The sequence below is a fragment of the Bos indicus x Bos taurus genome, chromosome 29 (assembly GCF_003369695.1).
Source record: "Bos indicus x Bos taurus breed Angus x Brahman F1 hybrid chromosome 29, Bos_hybrid_MaternalHap_v2.0, whole genome shotgun sequence".
Taxonomy (NCBI): Eukaryota; Metazoa; Chordata; class Mammalia; order Artiodactyla; family Bovidae; genus Bos; species Bos indicus x Bos taurus.
In genome coordinates, this window is record NC_040104.1 from 11,660,734 (window position 1) to 11,680,969 (window position 20,236).

Here is a 20,236-nt window from a genome sequence, read left to right on the forward strand (position 1 = left end):
AACGTCCCATCTATCCACACCTGGTGAGCATGCCAGGTTCCCATTGTTGTATCCAAGGGATAGGCCGGGATAGACCTCATTTGGAAATAGGCCCTAGGACACCTGCAAGCAACCATAAAACACTATTGCCTTTACTTTGGCTGAAGTAAGAATTTAACAGTTAGCCCTGTTCATCTCAGGCTTCCCTGATAGCTCATTTGGTAAAGAATCTGCCTGCAATGCAGGAGACCCCTGTTTGATTCCTGGGTCAGGAAGATCCTCTGGAGAAGGGATAGGCTACCCACTCCAGTATTCTTGGGCTTCCCTTGTGGCTCAGCTGGTAAAGAATCCGCCTGCAGTGTGGGAGACCTGGGTTCGATGCCTGGGTTGGGAAGATCCCCTGGCAAAGGGGAAGGCTACCCACTCCAGTATTCTGGCCTGGAGAATTCCATGGACTGTATAGTTCATGGGGTTGCAAAGAGTCGGACACGACGGAACGACTTTTGCTGTTCATCTCAGGCTGGGCAGGAGCTCTGAGTGGTTTTCTTTGTCTTCTTTGACTGATAAGACATTCCAAAATTATTTCTTTATATGTTTGGTTGGGCAGACAAAATTTTTCATGGCATGGGCCCTACTGGGAAATTATATCAGAGATATATCCATTCATCTTGAGCAAATGGACAGTATTAAATTCATTGGTTTATATGTGCCTGGTGACTTAGTTTATAAATAGAAAGAAAACTAATATGTTTAATATGGATTCAATCACTTTACATCAACCAACTTGAATTAAATCCCTCTCTGTCCCCACTGCACTCTCACCTCTAGGCCAGAAATAAAAACCTACATAGACTGAAGGCCGAATCCAGCACTCTGTTGTGGAGATTTTATTCTCACAATTTTTTTCTGAAAAAAGAAAAAAATGTTGCTAACATTAAAATCAGGAGATTGTACACAAGTATCCAGACTTCTGACTTCTCTTGAAAACTTGGCCTACTGGCCCGCTTTCCAGCATGATTGGAGCGGAGGAGAGGCTGCCCTCAGTGGTAAGGCTTGTGCTGCCCAGTGTTTAGCATAGCCACCTAGTCCTTGTATTCATTTTCTTGCCTCCTGGGCCATGAATTTGTGAGAACTGCCCCAGACTGCTAGCTTGCTGAAGATATGGACCACTTGTGTCTTGATCCTCTTTGACTCTTTCCAGCATCTAACCCAGACACCAGCACACAGGGTTTTCTGTATAAGCTTGTTGGATTATATAAAGTATCTTGTGGATGCATGACGTTTATTCCAATATTGAAACCGTGCAATTGAAATATTGCTCTAGTCTAGCTCTTTGATGCAGACTGGCATCACAGGTGCCCCTGATCTGTGCCATCTCTCCCACTACCTAAAGTGACTCGTATGTCCCTGGGCTGCCCCTAAAGTCTTTTTGATGGCTTTTCCTTCTTGCAATCTCCTCTCCAACTGAGGACATCAATGCATATCTCACGAAGTGCCTAGGAAGACCACATGAGATCACAAATGTCTAGCCTGGCCCCTAATGTTCACTTTTATCACGTTAATAGCAGTGTTTTGTCTCGAGGTCGGCAAATTTTTCCACACTCTCAGATAATGCATGCACTTCAGTTTAGTTTTCTAGCCAAGCCTCAAGGAAGAGATTATAGTAGACTCTTTGTATTCTGAGAATCTTCAAAGTCCACTCCCCAAGGGCACTGATTGAGGTAAAGATTTTATCGAGAGGTTTCTATTTTTATCAAATCTAATAATGGCCTAAAGGGAACAATTAAGGTAGTTCTGAACATATATAACTGGAAGGGCCTGATCACCACTGCAGACCAGAACCGGATCTTCTGCGAGCACTTGGAGCCGGGAAAGAAGCATGAAGTGGCTTGTGCTCCTTGGGCTGGTGGCCCTCTCAGAGTGCATAGTCATGTAAGTACAGGGACTGTAAGTGGCATCAACTTCCTTTCTGTTTTTTTTTTTTTTTCCTTATTTTCCTCATATTCTTCTACCTGTCAAGGTTAGAAGGGAATATAATCATTCCAAGATGGTCTTAAAGTTCAACTCTCACTTATTGGCAAGTACTTTGCCATAGGAAATGTGGGTTCCAAGGGTCTTGAGGTAGACCTGCGGGGTTGTACAACTTTGGGCGTGCGGTCATGACCTATATGAAAATGGAACACCTTGCAATTGTTCATTGCTCATCCTATGCAAATGTACGTGTGGTCCTGCTGAGTAGCATTTTCTACATTTTATTCTAGGTGTCCTCTCTGTTCTCTCTCTACTTCTGTGTGTATGTGTTCACGTCTGCATCTCTATATCTCTCTCATTTATCTCTTCATCTATTTATTTCTCCATCTCTTTGATGTCTCTGTTCATGTAGATCTCTCTGTTTTTTTTTTTTTTCCTTTTCTTTTCTCTTTTCAATTTTGACTCTTTCTTGTTTCTCTAGCCTCTTAATTTCTCTAATTTGTTCTCCTTCTCCTGGATTCTTCTCTCACCCCTCTCTTTTGCTTCAACTCTGGAGAACGATTAGGCTACATCTAGACTGTTTTTACCTCGAACAAGCCATGTGATCACAGTCACTTCACAAACACCTTGCATTTCAAATTTCTTCCCTGTAAAGAGAGAATCAGAATCCCCCTTCTTCCTCCCTCCCTAACCTTCTATGAGAAAGATATAGTGGGGTGGCAACAGCAACGGTAATGGCTGTCTTTGTTGAGACTCCCTATATATCAGGTACATTATATCCAAAATGTTATTTAACAGCCAAAGCATTCTATATGGGGGGTGGGTGGGGGTTATCCCTTCCACCTTTTTACCGATAGGGAAACTGAGACTCCAAATGTTCAATTGGCTGACCCAAGATAACACAACAGAATCTGTATTCAAACCTATGTCTTTGCCCTGTGTTTGCACAGCATTCTGATAATAGATGGCAGTCAAAAAAAAAAATGCTTGGAAAATATACAGTGCTATTACAATGCCAGGTATGACTGTTATACTATAACACTGACAGTTGACTACTGTTCCTTCTTTGTTTCCTTTTCCTCATGCTTGGTGAAAGAATGCCTCTAACTAAAACGAAGACAATGCGAGAAATCCTGAGGGAAAAAAACTTGCTGAACAGTTTCCTGGAGGAACAAGCCAATAGAATGTCCGATGATTCTGCTAGTGACCCCAAATTATCTACTCACCCCCTGAGGAACGCTCTGGATGTGAGTGGGTTGGGAGGCTGGTGCTCCACAGCGCCCCCTTGTGCTCTGGCCTAGTAGTGGGGCTCATCTAGAGGTTCCAGGTGGGATATTGGATCTGGGGCTCCTGCAGGAGGCAGAAACAGTGGGGAACAGGGGCCCCATTCCCAGAGGAGAAGACATTCTCATCCTTAACTCTTGGTCTGTGGTAACGGCCCAGCAATGACCAGGTGGCAGGTAAACATCTATTTCTGTGCCAAAGATGTGGCATTAGTTTGAGGGAGATTGTTCTTTCTGAACTAAGTGAGCCACTCAGTTACAGGTGAAGTGGTAAGCCATCTCTAATAAAAAATAAAGCCAACTGGAAATCAAGTGTGAATCCCCAGGTAGAGGAATTCAGCTTCCAGAGATCCAAGAATCAAAACAGCAAAAATTTACTGAAACCCTATAGCACATGATGCCATAAGAATCTAACACTATAATTATTATTTACTTGAAAAAGGTCTCATCTCTTATTCAAGAATGGCCAAGCTACCCTGAGAGATGTGCAAAGAGTAAATACATGTTTAGTGAAAGGGCCAATTGTGTGGTGTTGATCAAACATGGTCTGAGTTTAGAAGGAGTGGCTGGGGTTGATTAAGGAGGATTTCCTGGAAAAGGAGGTGCTCAGGATGGGTTTGAAGAGGAGATTAGAGAGCTTCTCAGATGAGGTCACCGGACTTCCTTGGGGGTTCAGTGATTATGACTCTGGGCTTCGAATACAGAAGGTACTGCTTCAATGCCTGGTCATAGAGTTAAAATCCTGCATACCACATAGCACAGGAAAAAATATCAAATGCAGGCACTCTGAGCAAAGGTTGTGAGCTGAATGGTGGTTGGAAAGTGATTTCAAGAGCCATGTGACACCCAGAGGAAGGCAGCAGTCTGGGAATCGAGGGGAGCCCTATCTGCACTAATCCACTTCTTCCTGGCCCCTCTAGATGGCCTATGTGGGTAACATCACCATTGGAACACCCCCTAAGGAGTTCCGGGTTGTCTTTGACACGGGCTCATCTGACTTGTGGGTGCCCTCCATCAAGTGCATCAGTCCTGCCTGTCGTGAGTACCGCCTTCCCCATCTTGACTCATCCCCTCCACCCTATGACCTGACTGACACTCATCTCTCATGTCTGCAGATACACATATTACCTTCGACCATCACAAATCTTCCACCTTCCGGCTTACGCGCAGGCCCTTCCACATCCTCTACGGATCTGGGATGATGAACGGAGTTCTTGCCTATGACACTGTTCGGGTAACATGGAAACAGAAGCTGAATCAGATCTGCACTAACCAACCCCCTCGTGGTCCCCATAGATGGCCTATGTTAGGTCAGAACTGGCTATGAAGTGACCACTGCTTACACAACAGATGCAGGACCAGCTGGCAGGGCCCGTCCTTCCCTAACTCCCCTTGTGACTAGCCGCCTTACCTGCAGAATCCTGTCCCTGGGGAGACAGGGCCCCTGCTGACACTCAAACTCCCAGAGTGGCTAACCCAGAGAGTGGCTTGGGATGTGGACTTGCAGCTCCTTTGCCCGTGAGAAGCTCAAGGTTCATTTGGCTGGGAACAGGGACAGGGAAAAAAGCACCCACTTTTATATTCTCAAACTGTGCTGGGTACTTTCATGGTAATAACTTGTTTAATCCTGCAACAACCCCACACAGAAGTTACTATGATTAGTTCCATGATACACATGAGGGAACTGAGGTATAGAGAGCAAGGGCCTTGCCAAAGTCACACATCTGGGAAGTGGTAGCTGGGCTGGCTTGTCAGGACTCAAGCAGGTGTGGGGTTATTTGAGAGAGAATAAAACTGATTGGGCAACCCTGGGGGCAGCCTAGGGCTTCAGATATCCAGGCAGCAAAAGCAGGGGCCCACACATACGGGAGGGACTTGATAAATGGGTTCTCACTCTAGGGAGCCACTGAAAGTCTAGTAAAATCTATGGCCTCCCTCCCCAAAGTGCCTGAGGATTTTCCCTGTCTCTCTATTTCTCTCTCTCTCTCACACACACACCCCTAAATGTATATTTCCCAGGTGACATATTCATAAGAACCCTACCAGTGACATTGTAAAATGGGCTCCTGCCTTCCTTGGCAAACGCAGAATCCATAATACGTTGCAATAAATTCAGTCCATTTCTGTCATCAGATCATAGTGATGCCAAAGAGAGGACTACCCTGCTCTCTACTCATTTTGTCCTCAAGAGGGCACCATTGGGTCCAGTCCTGACTCTTGGTTTCCCTACCTGTGCAGAAGGCATGAGGCCAATTTGACTCAGATGGTGTTTGCAGAAATGGCTGGTGTTGATTAAAATTCACGTCCGCACACCAATGGAACCCGAATTTCTGTCCCAGCTTGTTTTAACCATCTGAAGTCCACCCAGGGCACAGCCAGGACTCAGTTCTTCTCTGAGGTTCTAATGTCATCTGCACCCCCGAGACCAGTCCCACTTCCAATCCTTTATGTGCGAACACTCTTCTCTCCCACAGATCGGGAAACTTGTCAGCACTGACCAGCCGTTTGGCCTAAGCCTGCAGCAATTCGGGTTTGATAATGCACCCTTTGATGGTGTCCTGGGCTTGTCCTACCCCAGCCTCGCTGTCCCAGGAACCATCCCCATCTTTGACAAGCTGAAGCAACAAGGTGCCATTTCTGAGCCTATCTTTGCCTTCTACTTGAGCACGTAAGTCTGAGCTGGACAAGCCCTCTCTCCAAATTAGCTGTGAGATGCTTTCAGTTGGATGAATATTATAGAACACTTGTTACAGAAGTATCCTGAAAGACTGTGTAGCCCAGGATAACTATGGCCCCAGGGCTTCATCTGGCTTCACCACTGGCTTTTGTAAATGAAGTTTTATTGGAACACAGCCTAGCTCATGGGCTCAAGGGCAGTGGCTTGGTCTCGGGGGTGAGGGGAATGGGACAGCAATGGAAGGTGTCAGGATAAAAGTTGGAGGAAAAAGTAACACAGTTTGCTGACGAATTTGAAATGGAATGAAAGTGAGCGATGGTGGAAATCTTTCCTTCCTCACTAACATTTCACCGGGACCAACTACATAATTTTCAGGAGACAGTGCAAAATGGAAGTGTGGGACACCTTATCCAACAAGTCTTAGGAATTTCCAGACAGAGATAACAGAGGTGGGGGGCCCTGCTGAATGTGGGGCCCCATGGACAGCACAGGTCACAGGCAGATGAAACCAACCCTGGGTGACCTGAAGCCACACCCTTAGCACTCTCAGGCCTTGATTTTTCTGAAAAAATTACAGGCTGGACAAGGGGGAAGCCCAAGCCCTTCAGCACACTGTCCTTTGAGGGTATTCAGGTTGCAGGAGGTACAGGGCCTCTTCAGAAGCCTAGGTGGGTGGAACCTGGCCAAGTGACTCAGCTTCTAACCTGCTCTGTGCCACTCTAGCCAGTGACTAATCTTGGTCTGGATCTCAATCCCTCAATTTCTGCATCTGTAAAATGGGGACCCTATTAGGGCCTTGTTGGGTGGACAAGCACAGCCCTCAGACTGCCCAGCATAACAGTCCTCCGAGGAATCCCCCTCTTTTATTCTCTCGACAGCCGCAAGGAGAATGGCAGTGTGTTGATGTTAGGTGGGGTGGACCACTCCTACCACAAGGGAAAGCTCAACTGGATACCAGTGTCCCAAACCAAAAGCTGGCTAATAACTGTGGACCGGTAAGCCTCTTCCTCTGAATGCCACCCCAAGTGATGCTCCCACATCTATACATAGACACATGCAAGCACACAAACACATGCACAGATACATGGTCACACACAGAGATATGCTCCACCCATAAACCACACATATAAGCACACACAGACACATATAAACACACATATAGGCACACATATAAACACACTTAGGCAGACAGATACACACAAGCACACAGAGAGACAGACACACAGAGCCACATAAATACATACACAAACACACAAACACATAGATACACAAATCACCCATGGGTTCATAATCATCCCAGGCCTTCTGACCAGGGCTCAGACTAGGGTCCTTCACAGGGTCCAGAGAGGTCTGTGCAGCTGGGGGAGGGCTGCACCCACTGCTCTGTGATGTGGGGAGCATGGTTAGAGGACCCTACAGTGTGGTGAACAGAGGATCAGGGAGAATTTCCTCAGCCTGAACAGAGTTGTGATAAGATGACCAATTGTCTAGGTTAAGGAGAGTTATGACCAACCTAGACAGCATACTAAAAAGCAAAGACATTACTTTGCCAACAAAGGTCCGTCTAGTCAAGGGGATAGTTTTCCCAGTAGTCATGTATGGATGTGAGTTGGACTATAAAGAAAGCTGAAGGCTGAAGAATTGATGCTTTTGAACTGTAGTGTTGGAGAAGACTCTTGAGAGTCCCTTGGACTGCAAGGAGATCCAACCAGTCCATCCTCTCCAGTCCACCCAGGAGATCAGTCCTAGGTTTTCATTGGAAAATGAATGGAAAATGAAATGACTAATGTTGAAGCTGAAATTGCAATACTTTGGCCACCTGATGCGAAGAGCTGACTCATTTGAAAAGACCCTGATGCAGGGAAAGATTGAGGGAGGAGAATGGGATGATAGAGTATGAGATGGTTGGATGGTATCACTGACTCAATGGACATGAGTTTGGGTAGGCTCTGGGACTTGGTGATGGACAGGGAGGCCTGGTGTGCTGCAGTTCATGGGGTCACAAAGAACTGGACATGACTGAGTGACTGAACTGAACTGAACCCAGGACTGAGGAAGTTCTCAGTACATATAAATGTCAGTTTAAAAACAGAGAAAGTCCTGAACAAACGGGACAATCTGGTCTCCTTAGGGAGAAGCTACCCAGCTATGTAGAGAGGTTGGCTGCAGTCTTGAGACCTGAAAGCAACTCATAAAAAGAGACACTCCACATAACCATAGCTACCCACCCCTGACCCCCATCCTGAGCACACAGTGGAGGAGGCTCTGTGATTGATAGAATCAGGAAGGTGGGATCCAGGAGTGGCCTGATAACTAGCATAGTAATTGATGGGAATCTCTGTGATACCCTCAGACAAAAGTTGCCCTGTCCTTTGGAGATTCCGTGGGCTATCAGGTATCATCTGGCCAGGACCTCAGTGTCTGAGCTTGGTGAATGAGCAGTAATGGTAGACACCCTCTCCCAGGGCAGCTTGTCTCCCACTATGAGAATCTGCTGCCCCAGGGAACCTCCATCTTCACTGTGTGTTTGACCTGTTATCATTGAGACACTGGATATAGCTCTTTGGATGTTCCTGATTTATTATTTTCACATTCATTCATTCACTCACTGTGCATCCACTGTGTGTCAGGCACTTTAGCGAGGCAATGAGAATAAAACTTGCCCTCACACCTAAGAAGATGTACATGAAATGACTCACACACATAGTGAATTGTCACTTTGGTAAATGCTAGACATGAGGAAGGGTCTACAGAAAATGACCAAGACAGGAGTTTGATATACACTGGGGGAAAGACTTCACTGAAACCATGACAGTTAAGCTGGAATTTGAAAGATGAGGAGAAATTAGCTAGTCAAAGGGGAGTGGGGTCTTCTAGGAAGGAAGACCAGCTTGTGTCATGGTCCTGAGGTAGGAAAGAACCTATTCAAGTACTGCATTTTATTTTATTTTTTTTTACATTTAATTTAATTAATTTATTTATTTAACTTTACATTATTGTATTGGTTTTGCCATACATCAACATGAATCTGCCATGGGTGTACACGTGTTCCCCATCCTGAGCCCCCTTCCCACCTCCCTCCCCATACCATCCCTCTGGGTCATCCCAGTACACCAGCCCTGAGCATCCTGTATCATGCATCAAACCTGGACTAGCGATTCGTTTCACATATGATATTATACATGTTTCAATGCCATTTTCCCAAATCATCACACCCTCACTCTCTCCCAGAGTCCAAAAGGCTGTGTCTCTTTTGCGGTCTCGCATACAGGGTTATCATTACCGTCTTTCTAAATTCCGTATATATGCATTAGTATACTGTATTGGTATTTTTCTTACTGGCTTACTTCACTCTGTATAATAGGCTCCAGTTTCATCCACTTCATTAGAACTGATTCAAATGTATTCTTTTTAATGGCTGAGTAATACTCATTGTGTATATGTACCAAAGCTTTCTTATCCATTAGTCTGCTGATGGACATCTGGGTTGCTTCCATGTCCTGGCTATGATAAACTGTGCTGCGATGAACACTGGGGTACATGTGTCTTTTTCAATTCTGGTTTCCTCGATGTGTATGCCCAGCAGTGGGATTGCTGGGTTATATGGCAGTTCAATTTCCAGTTTTTAAAAAAATCTCCACACTGTTCTCCATAGTGGCTGTACTAGTATGCACTCCCACCAACAGTGTAAGAGGATTCCCTTTTCTGTGCACCGTCTTCAGCATTTATTGCTTGTAGACTTTAGGATAGCAGCCATTCTGACTGGCGTGAGATGGTACCTCATTGTAGTTTTGATTTGCATTTCTCTGATAATGAGTGATGTTGAGCATCTTTTTATGTGTTTGTTAGCCATCTGTATGTCTTCTTTGGAGAAATGTCTGTTTAGTTCTTTGGCCCATTTTTTGATTGGGTCATTTATTTTTCTGGAGTTGAGCTGAAGGAGTTGCTTGTATATTTTTGAGATTAGTTGTTTGTCAGTTGCTTCATTTGTTATTATTTTCTCCCATTCTGAAGGCTGTTTTTTCACCTTGCTTATAGTTTCCTTTTTGTGCAGAAGCTTTCAATTTTAATTAGGTCCCATTTGTTTTCTTTTTGCTTTTATTTCCAATATTCTGGGAGGTGGGTCATAGAGGATCCTGTTGTGATTTATGTCGGAGAGTGTTTTGCCTATGTTCTCCTTTAGGAGTTTTATAGTTTCTGGTTGTACGTTTAGGTCTTTAATCCATTTTGAGTTTATTTTTGTGTATGGTGTTAGAAAGTGTTCTAGTTTCATTCTTTTACTCATGGTTGACCAGTTTTTCCAGCACTACTTGTTAAAGAGATTGTCTTTTCTCCATTGTATATTCTTGCCTCCTTTGTCAAAGATAAGGTGTCCATATGTGCGTGGATTTATCTCTGGGCTTTCTATTTTGTTCCATTGATTTATATTTCTGTCTTTGTGCCAGTACCATACTGTCTTGATGACTGTGACTTTGTAGTAGAGCCTGAAGTCAGGCAGGTTGATTCCTCCAGTTCTATTATTCTTTCTTATGATTGTTTTGGCTATTCGAGGTTTTTTGTATTTCCATACAAATTGTGAAAATATTTGTTCTAGCTCTGTGGAAAATACTGTTGGTAGCTTGATAGGGATTGCATTGAATCTATAGATTGCTTTGGGTAGTATATTCATTTTCACTATATTGATTCTTCAGATCCATGAACATGGTATATTTCTCCATCTATTAGTGTCCTCTTTGATTTCTTTCACCAGTGTCTTATAGTTTTCTATATGTAGGTATTTAGTTTCTTTAGGTAGATATATTCCTAAGTATTTTATTCTTTTCATTGCAATGGTGAATGGAATTGTTTCCTTAATTTCTCTTTCTATTTTCTCATTGTTAGTGTATAGGAATGCAAGGGATTTTTGTGTGTTGATTTTATATCCTGCAACTTTACTATATTCATTAATTAGCTCTAGTAATTTTCTTCTGGAGTCTTTAGGGTTTTCTATGTAGAGGATCATGTCATCATCTGCAAACAGTGAGTTTTACTTCTTCTTTTCCAATTTGGATTCCTTTTATTTCTTTTTTTGCTCTGATTGCTGTGGCCAAAACTTCCAAAACTATGTTGAATAGTAGTGGTGAGAGTGGGCACCCTTGTCTTGTTCCTGACTTTAGGGGAAATGCTTTCAATTTTTCACCATTGAGGATAATGGTTGCTGTGGGTTTGTCATATATAGCTTTTATTATGTTGAAGTATGTTCCTTCTATTCCTGCTTTCTGGAGGGTTCTTTTTTTCTTATCATAAATGGATGTTGAATTTTGTCAAAGGCTTTCTCTGCATCTATTGAGATAATCATATGGCTTTTATTTTTCAAGTTGCTAATGTGGTGTATTACATTGATTGATTTGAGGATATTGAAGAATACTTGCACCCCTGGGATAAAGCCCACTTGGTCATGATGTATGATCTTTTTAATGTGTTGTTGGATTCTGATTACTAGAATTTTGTTAGGGATTTTTGCATCTATGTTCATCAGTGATATTGGCCTGTAGTTTTCTTGTTTTGTGGCATCTTTGTCAGGTTTTGGTATTAGGGTGATTGTGGCCTCATAGAATGAGTTTGGAAGTTTACCTTCCTCTGCAATTTTCTGGGAGAGTTTGGGTATTATAGGTGTTAGCTCTTCTCTAAATTTTTGGTAGAATTCAGCTGTGAAGCCGTCTGGACCTGGGCTTTTGTTTACTGGAAGATTTCTGATTACAGTTTGAATTTCCGTGTTTGTGATGGGTCTGTTAAGATTTTCTATTTCTTCCTGGTTCAGTTTTGGAAAGTTGTACTTTTCTAAGGATTTGTCCATTTCTTCCAAGTTCTCCATTTTATTGGCATATAATTGCTGATAGTCTCTTACAATCCTTTGCATTTCTGTGTTGTCTGTTGTGATCTCTCCATTTTCATTTCTAATTTTATTGATTTGATTTTTCTCCCTTTGTTTCTTGATGAGTTTGGCTAATGGTTTGTCAATTTTATTTATCCTTTCAAAGAGGCAGCTTTTGGCTTTGTTGATTTTTGCTATGGTCTCTTTTGTTTCTTTTGCATTTATTTGTGCCCTAATTTTGAAGATTTCTTTCTTTCTACTAACCATGGGGTTCTTCACTTCTTCCTTTTTTAGTTGCTTTAAGTGTAGAGTTAGGTTATTTATTTGACCGTTTTCTTGTTTCTTGAGGTATGCCTGTATTGCTATGAACCTTCATCTTAGTACTGCTTTTAAAGTGTCCCATAGGTTTTGGGTTGTTGTGTTTTCATTTTCATTCATTTCTATGCATATTTTGATTTCTTTTTTGATTTCTTCTGTGATTTGTTCATTATTCAGCAGCGTGTTGTTCAGCCTCCATATGTTGGAATTTTTAATAGTTTTTCTCCTATAATTGAGATCTAATCTTACTGCATTGTGCTCAGAATAGATGCTTGGGATGATTTCACTTTTTTTGAATTTACCAAGGCTAGATTTATGGCCCAGGATGTGATCTATCCTGGAGATGGTCCTGTGTGCACTTGAGAAAAAGATAAAATTGTTTTGGGGTGAAATGTCCTGTAGATATCAATTAGGTCTAACTGATCTATTGTATCATTTAAAGTTTGTGTTTCCTTGTGAATTTTCTGTTTAGTTGATCTATCCATAGGTGTGAGTGGGGTATTAAAGTCTCCCACTATTATTGTGTTATTGTTAATTTCCCCTTTCATACTTATTCGCATTTGTCTTACATATTGCGGTGCTCTTATGTTGGGTGCATATATATTTATAATTGTTATATCTTCTTCGATTGATCCTTTGATCATTATGTAGTGTCCTTCTTTGTCTCTTTTCACAGCCTTTGTTTTAACATCTATTTTATCTGATATGAGTATTGCTACTCCTGCTTTCTTTTGGTCTCTATTTTCATGGAATATCTTTTTCCAGCCCTTCACTTTCAGTCTGTACATGTTCCTTGTTTTGAGGTGGGTCTCTTGTAGACAATATATATAGGGGTCTTGTTTTTGTATCTATTCAGCCAGTCTTTGTCTTTTGATTGGGGCATTCAACCCAGTTATGTTTAAGGTAATTATTGATAAGTATGATCCCATTGCCATTTACTTTATTGTTTTGGGTTCGAGTTTATACACCCTTTTTGTGTTTCCTGTCTAGAGAAGATCCTTTAGCATTTGTTGGAGAGCTGGTTTGGTGGTGCTGAATTCTCTCAGCTTTTGCTTGTCTGTAAAGCTTTTGATTTCTCCTTAATATTTGAGTGAGATCCTTGCTGGGTACAGTAATCTGGGCTGTAGATTATTTTCTTTCATCACTTTAAGTATCCCCTGCCATTCCCTTCTGGCCTGAAGAGTTTCTATTGAAAGATCAGCTGTTATCCTTACGGGAATCCCCTTGTGTGTTATTTTTTGTTTTTCCCTTGCTGCTTTTAATATTTGTTCTTTGTGTTTGATCTTTGTTAATTTGATTAATATCTGTCTTGGGGTGTTTCACCTTGGGTTTATCCTGTTTGGGACTCTCTGGGTTTCTTGGACTTGGGTAATTATTTCCTTCCCCATTTTAGGGAAGTTTTCAACTATTATCTTCTCAAGTATTTTCTCATGGTCTTTCTTTTCATCTTCTTTGGGATTCCTGTGATTCAAATGTTGGTGTGTTTAACATTTTCCCAGACATCTCTGAGATTGTCCTCATTTCTTTTAATTTGTTCCCCCCCCTTTGTTTCATTTATTTCTACCATTCTATCTTCTACCTCACTTATCTTATCTTCTGCCTCTGTCATTCTACTCTTGGTTCCCTCCAGTGTTTTTGATCTCATTTATTGCATTATTCATTATATATTGACTCTTTTTTATTTCTTCTATGTCCTTGTTAAACCTTTCTTGCATCTTCTCAATCCTTGTCTCCAGGCTATTTATCTGTAACTCCATTTTGTTTTCAAGATTTTGGATCATTTTCACTATCATTATTTGGAATTCTTTATCAGGTAGATTCCCTATCTCTTCCTCTTTTGTTTGGTTTGGCGGGCATTTATCCTATTCCTTTACCTGCTGGATATTCCTCTGTCTCTTCATCTTGTTTATATTGCTGTGTTTGGGGTGGCCTTTCTGTATTTTGCGTTTGTGGAGTTCTCTTTATTGTGGAGTTTCCTTGCTGTGGGTGGGGTTGTACAGGTGGCTTGTCAATGTTTCGTGGTTAGGGAAGCTTGAGTCGGTGTTCTGGTGGGTGGAGCTGGATTTCTTCTCTCTGAAGTGCAATGAAGTGTCCAGTAATGAGTTATGAGATGTCAGTGGGTTTGGAGTGACTTTGGGTAGCCTGCATATTGAAGCTCAGGGCTGTGTTCCTCTGTTGCTGGAGAATTTGCATGTTATGTCTTTCTCTGGAACTTGTTGGCCCTTGGGTGGTGCTTGGTTTCAGTGTAGGTATGGAGGCATTTGATTAGCTCCTGTCAACTAATGTTCCCTAGAGGCAGTTCTCTGGTGTTCTGAGGATTTGGACTTAAGCCTCCTGCTTCTGGTTTTCAGTCTTATTCTTACAGTAGCCTCAAGACTTCTCCATCTATACAGCACCAAATATAAAACATCTAGGTTAATGATGAAAAGTTTCTCCTCAGTGAAGGACACCCAGAGAGGTTCACAGAGTTACATGGAGAAGAGAAGAGGGAGGAGGGAGTTAGAGGTGACCCAAATGAGATGAGGTGGAATCAAAAGAGGTGAGAGCAAGGTAGCCAGTAATCACTTCCTTATGTATGCTCCACAGTCTGGACTGCTCAGAGATGTTCATGGAATTACACAGAGAAGAGAAGGGGGAGGAAGGAGATAGAAGTGGCCAGGAGGAAAAAGGGGGGAATCAAAAGGAGAGAGACAGATCCAGCCAGTAATCATTTCCCTAAGTGTTTTCCACAGCCCAGAACACACAAAGAGATTCACAGAGTTGGGTAGAGAAGACAAGGAGGAGGGAGGAGATAGAGGTGACCTGGTGGAGAAAAAGCAGAGTCCAAAGAGGGAGAGAGCAGTCAAGCCAGTAATCTTGCTCCCAAGTAAAAATGGGTACTGAAGATTGGGTTCTTAAAGGTACAAAATTGATAACAAATACCAAAAAGCAAAGATTAAAAATATAGAGTAGAGGTTGGATTTTCAAAAATACAATATTAAAGAAAAAAAATAAAGTCACAAAAATTATAAAATATATATAGTGAAGTTTGCTTTAAAAAAATAGGGTCTCTCTCTTTTTATTTTTGCAAAGTAATAGTAGGTTATAAAAATGAAAATTAAAGGAGTAATAGAGGACTTAAAATTTAAAAAAAATTAAAAAATAAAGAATGATAGTAAATATAGTAAAAACATATCTAGGACTTTCTCTGGTGTTGTTGTGGGCAGTATGGGGCCAGTTCATTTTCAGATAGTTCCTTGTTCTGCTTATATGTCTGTAGATCTATAGGTCCCTTCCTATGTAGTCGGTACTAACTACAGGGTTTTAATCTATTGCACCTGTCACTTTCAAGGTGGTTCCCTCTGTTTTAGCTTCTTCTGTTTGCTGGTCTCTCCAGTGTCTAATTTCCGCCCTGACACAAGGGGGAGGTGGTGGACACGTTTTTAGGCTCACTTGTTCAGTTGTGCTGTGGGGAGGGAGGGACGCTGCCAACAGATAACACTGGCGTGTGCTTGCAGTAACTCGGCCACACTGGGTTTGCTCCCGCTCATGGCGTGTGTGCTTTCCCTGTCTATACTGCTTAGGCTCTAGGTTGCTCTGCTGGGAACTGTCTGAGGCCGGCCCTGGGTTGTATGCACTTTCCAGGTCTAAGACGCTCAGGTTTAGGTACTTGGGTAGTCCTCAGTGGCACAGACTGGGTTGGGCCTGCATTTTGTGCCCTTCCCAGGTCCAAGCAGCTCAGGTGACCAGGTGTTTGGCAAGTCGCTGTGACTTATTGCCTCCCCCGTCCCTGCCTCTCGGTTTTCTGGGTGTAAACTGGTGCACCTTCTCAGGTGGATGTTGACCATCCAGAATCCCAAGAAGTCTTAGTTAACAACAAAGCCTGCTTGCAGTTTGGTAGATAATGCCTCTCTGGGGCTGCGATTGCTTCCTTCCGGCTCTGGCTGCCTGTCACTGGAGGGGGATGGTCTGCAGCTGGAAAGTTCTGCTCAGTCCTTTGTTCTATGAGTGGGCCTGATGGTGTCTTCAGATCAGATCAGATCAGTTGCTCAGTCATGTCCGACTCTTTGCGACCCCATGAACCACAGCACGCCAGGCCTTCTTGTCCATCACCAACTGTGTCTTAGCTTAGGGCTTTTCGCGTAGCTCTAGTCAGTCCTTTGTTCTGTGAGTGAGCCTGGTGGTGTCTTAGGTTAGGGCTTTTCGCATGGTAGCTATCCCACAGTCTGGTTTGCTACCCCAAGTTAGTTCCTTCAGATTGCCCTTGGGGCATTGAGGCCCAGTCCTTACTCTAAGCAATGCAGCCTGTGCCTCCCTGCCCAGACCCTGGTTGCTAGTTGTGGATGCAGACACCTGCGCTGCTTCTCCGCTGGGGGAGTTACCATTGGGCACATAATCTGTGGGTTTGAATTATTTATTTTTCCTCCCGGTTATGTTGCCCTCTGTGGTTCCAAGGCTCGCCACAGACTCGGCAGTGAGAGTGTTTCCTGGTGTTTGGAAACTTCTCTCGTTTTTAAGACTCCCTTCCTGGGATGGAGCTCCGTCCCTACCTCTTTTGTCTCTTTTTGTCTTTTATATTGTTTCCTACCTCCTTGCAAAGACAATGGGCTGCTTTTCTGGGTGCCTGATGTGCTCTGCTGGCATTCAGAAGTTGTTTTGTGGAATTTGCTCAGCATTCAAATGTTCTTTTCGTGAATTTGTGAGGGAGAAAGTGATCTCCCTGTCCTATTCCTCACTTTAGGACTGCTTCTCAAGTACTGCATTTAAGGATATCAAAGAAGGTGACATGATGAGAGCAAAGAAAAACAGAGTCAGGGCAAGAGCTGAAGGACTGTTTGGGAGTCAGTCGTGGAGAGGGCAGCTGTGAGGGAGACTTCTGAGTAATCTTGATGCCCACTTTGTCCCACTGTTTCTCAGCATCTCCATGAATGGGAGAGTGATTGGCTGTGAACACGGCTGCGAGGCTCTTGTGGATACCGGGACATCACTGATCCATGGCCCAGCAAGACCAGTCACCAACATCCAAAAGTTCATCCACGCTATGCCCTACGGTTCCGAGGTGAAGGGTCATGACACAGGTCTCTCCCAGTTCCCCTACACAAGGATCTCCTGGGCCAACCTCTCTCCCTCTTTCCCCAACAGTACATGGTTTTGTGTCCTGTCATCAGTATCCTGCCTCCTGTCATCTTCACCATCAATGGCATCGATTACTCAGTGCCTGCTGAAGCCTACATCCAAAAGGTGAGGGGCCAATCCAGAGAGCTGCTTCTCAGTTCTGGGACTCCCAGATGGAGTTAGTGGTAAAGAACCTGCCTGCCAATGCAGGAGATGTAAGAGACACGGGTTTGATCCCTGGATTAGGAAATCCCCTAGAGAAGGGCATGGCAATCGACTCCAGTAGACGTGCCTGGAGAATCCCATGGATAGAGGAGACTGGCAGGCTGCAGTCTATAGGGCTGCACAGAGTCAGACACGACTAAAGTGACTTAGCACGCACATAGGCAAGAACTCTTGGGTTGCTGCTGGGAGGAGGAGTCCCTCTGCAGGCCAGGTCACACCATTGCAGATGCTGCTGAGCCCCTGTGGCTGGGCCAGTGCCTCCCACAAAACCAACCACTTGAGAGTAAAGGGCAGTCTGGGACATCCGTCATCCAGAAATAAATGTTGAGACACTACTCTGTGCTGGCATGGTGGGAGTCACAAGGAGAGGGGAACACTAAGGGCCTCAGTCCTCACAGAGCTTCAGTTCAACCAGAGCCCTCAGGTGTACGAACACGGAAAGTCAGCTCTAGCAACCCCTCAAATAGACCATGTGACAAGCGGGGTTGGCAGTGTGCTGTCCCACCGTAGTGATTAGCAGTCTCCCATTCCATCTCAGAAATGTCCAGATTGGGGTGATAAATAACACAATTACCTTAATACTTGGCTGCAACTTCCCCTTGCTAAGCCTCAGTGCTCTCTCTCTGAGTTGGGATACTAGTCCCCTCTGTGGGGAGGTTGGATGCTAAGGTGAATAAAGGGTGCACAGTGACTGCAAAGCCCCAGTATAGGGCGGAGGCTTCCTATCAGCTCCCTGTGGGAGTTCAGAGCAGGCTGATGGGCTCAAAGAAGGCTTTGAGGAAGAGAGGGAATTTCAGTAATTCTAAAACGCAGCCTCATGGAGGAAAGAGGAGATGCTTGGGTTGAGGCAAATCTATACTGGATTCCATGCAAATGGTACCCCGGTAGCTGTGCAAAGGTGTGCTGGGAACAGATTAGGAGTGATGAGGGCCACAGACTATGGCAGAACCAGGGTAAGTCATTGACCCAGTCTGAAGTCTTCAGGGATGGTAACTGTGGGTCCAGGAAGGCTGCCTAGAGAGCTTGAGAGCAGTCTTAAAGAATGCATTGTGGGCACTGCTATTAATCTATTTAGAATGGATAACTAACAAGGACCTACTGTGTAGCACAGGGAACTCTGCTCAATGCTATGTGGCAGTCTGGATGGGAAGAGAGTTTGGGGGAGAATGGATGTGTGTATATATATGACTGAGTTCCTTAACTGTCTACCTAAAACTCACAATATTGTTAATCAGCTATACTTCAATACAAAATTAACAGTTTTTTTTTTAAACAAAAAATAGGTCGTGGAAAAGTGGGAAAAAGAAAAGGCATTCTCTGTAGAGAAAGCAGTGAACAGTGGACTGAAAGAAACAGAGACTGAGGGAAACTATGACCACTCTTGTTCATTTTTTAAAAAGATTTGTTTTAGTGTAGCTGATCTTCAGTGTTGCATTAAGTTGTCCTATACAGCACAGTGACTCAGTTACACAAAAACAAGTATATATATTCTTTTTCTTACTCTTTTCCCTTACAGTATATTGCTGGATATTGAATATAGTTCCCTGTGCTATGTAGTAGGATTATGCTATTTATTCATCCTGTATATATTAGTTTCACTTGATAATCCCAAACTCCCAATCCTCGCCTCCCCCACACCCTTCCTCATGGCAACCATATGTCTTGGCCCTTTAACTTTTTGCATGAACTCTCACATTCCCCAGCTTCTAAGGAAACCACTTGATACTTATCAAAAGAAGGAAATAAAAACAAGAAGTGTGGCAGGTCTGGATATTGAGGAGGGTTGCAGACAAGGGCTCAGGCTAACTGGTGTATATTTCTGTCTCCCTCAGATTTCTAATAGCTTATGCCTTAGCACCTTTCATGGGGACGACACAGACCAATGGATCCTGGGTGACGTCTTCCTGAGGCTGTATTTCTCAGTTTATGACCGAGGAAATAACAGGATTGGCCTGGCTCCTGCTGTGTAAATGCTTGGACTTGTTCAGGAATCATTCAGGCCAGTCCTAACACACACTTGCTCACACTTAGGGCACTCCTGCCCAGGATGCTGGTAAACTGTGTTTGGTGCTCTGAAAGTCATATTCTCACTGAAAAATAAAAGGTTTCACTCTTAACCATTCTAAAACAAATGGATGCCTCTGTTTGTATCTGGGAGGTACATAATGATCGGGGAGAATCTAGGAACAGTTCTGAATCACAAGTGAGAGAAGCCCAACTCCAAATGGCTTTCAGGAAAGGGAGAACTCATTGGAAGAATTCTGGGGATCCAGGACACAGGAACTAGAGCAGATTCAAAGATCTCAGTGGCTGGACCCACGAAATCAGAAGTCATCAGTTCTCTCTCATCCTCACTCTTTCCCCTCTCTCTTCTTTGATTGTCTTAGTCTGACAGCTTTCTTTCTTAAGGCTTCTACACCTAGTGAGGGAATCCAAAGCTACCTGCCCTAGGGTTTTATATCCTGAAGACATCTAACCAGGAAGGAAGAAGCTTAGAGCTATCAAGGTTCAAGGGAGTGCTCTGAATGGCCCATCTCAGATCACAAGTCCAGCCCTGGACCAACTATCCTGGCAGAGCCATGGGGTCCTGTGACTGGCTTTACAAGGTCACATGACCCTGTTCCTGTAGCAAACATGATTGTCAGTTTCTTAAAAAAACCACATGACTGGAGCTGGAGAGAGGGAGCCCCAAAGATAGTGACTGGTGGATGGTTTAGTCCATGAAAGAGTTTATGATGGCACCACCAACTCCACAGCCTCCTCATTCTGAGGGATTATAAGGGGTAATGAAACTAGACTCTATTTGTCCCATCTCAGATGAACTTTGTCAGTGGA

General features: G+C 43.5%; 1 protein-coding gene across 2 annotated transcripts; it reads left to right on the top strand.

The window, feature by feature from the left end:
• The first annotated feature begins 1,802 nt into the window (after positions 1 to 1,802).
• LOC113886365 (pregnancy-associated glycoprotein 2-like) lies at positions 1,803 to 19,533 on the top strand. 2 transcript variants are annotated; one of them, XM_027532526.1, is made up of 9 exons: positions 1,804 to 1,911; positions 3,047 to 3,197; positions 4,154 to 4,271; positions 4,349 to 4,467; positions 5,708 to 5,901; positions 6,789 to 6,905; positions 16,979 to 17,120; positions 17,204 to 17,302; positions 19,234 to 19,533. In XM_027532526.1, the coding sequence occupies exons 1-9, from the start codon at positions 1,859 to 1,861 to the stop codon at positions 19,369 to 19,371; spliced, it is 1,131 nt and encodes a 376-aa protein (XP_027388327.1). In that variant the 5' UTR covers positions 1,804 to 1,858; the 3' UTR covers positions 19,372 to 19,533. The 2 variants fall into 2 exon arrangements, with proteins under 2 accessions (XP_027388326.1, XP_027388327.1); XM_027532525.1 differs by having other exon boundaries at positions 1,803 to 1,911; positions 16,979 to 17,302.
• The last annotated feature ends 703 nt before the right edge of the window (positions 19,534 to 20,236 follow it).

Bases quoted from the DNA above. Each gene is read 5' to 3' on its own strand.
- LOC113886365 (XM_027532525.1), top strand. From the start codon at position 1,859: ATGAAGTGGCTTGTGCTCCTTGGGCTGGTGGCCCTCTCAGAGTGCATA. The intron at 1,912-3,046 runs GTAAGTACAGGG...GCTTGGTGAAAG, and splicing joins CTCTCAGAGTGCATAGTCAT to AATGCCTCTAACTAAAACGA. The intron at 4,468-5,707 runs GTAACATGGAAA...TCTCTCCCACAG, and splicing joins TTGCCTATGACACTGTTCGG to ATCGGGAAACTTGTCAGCAC.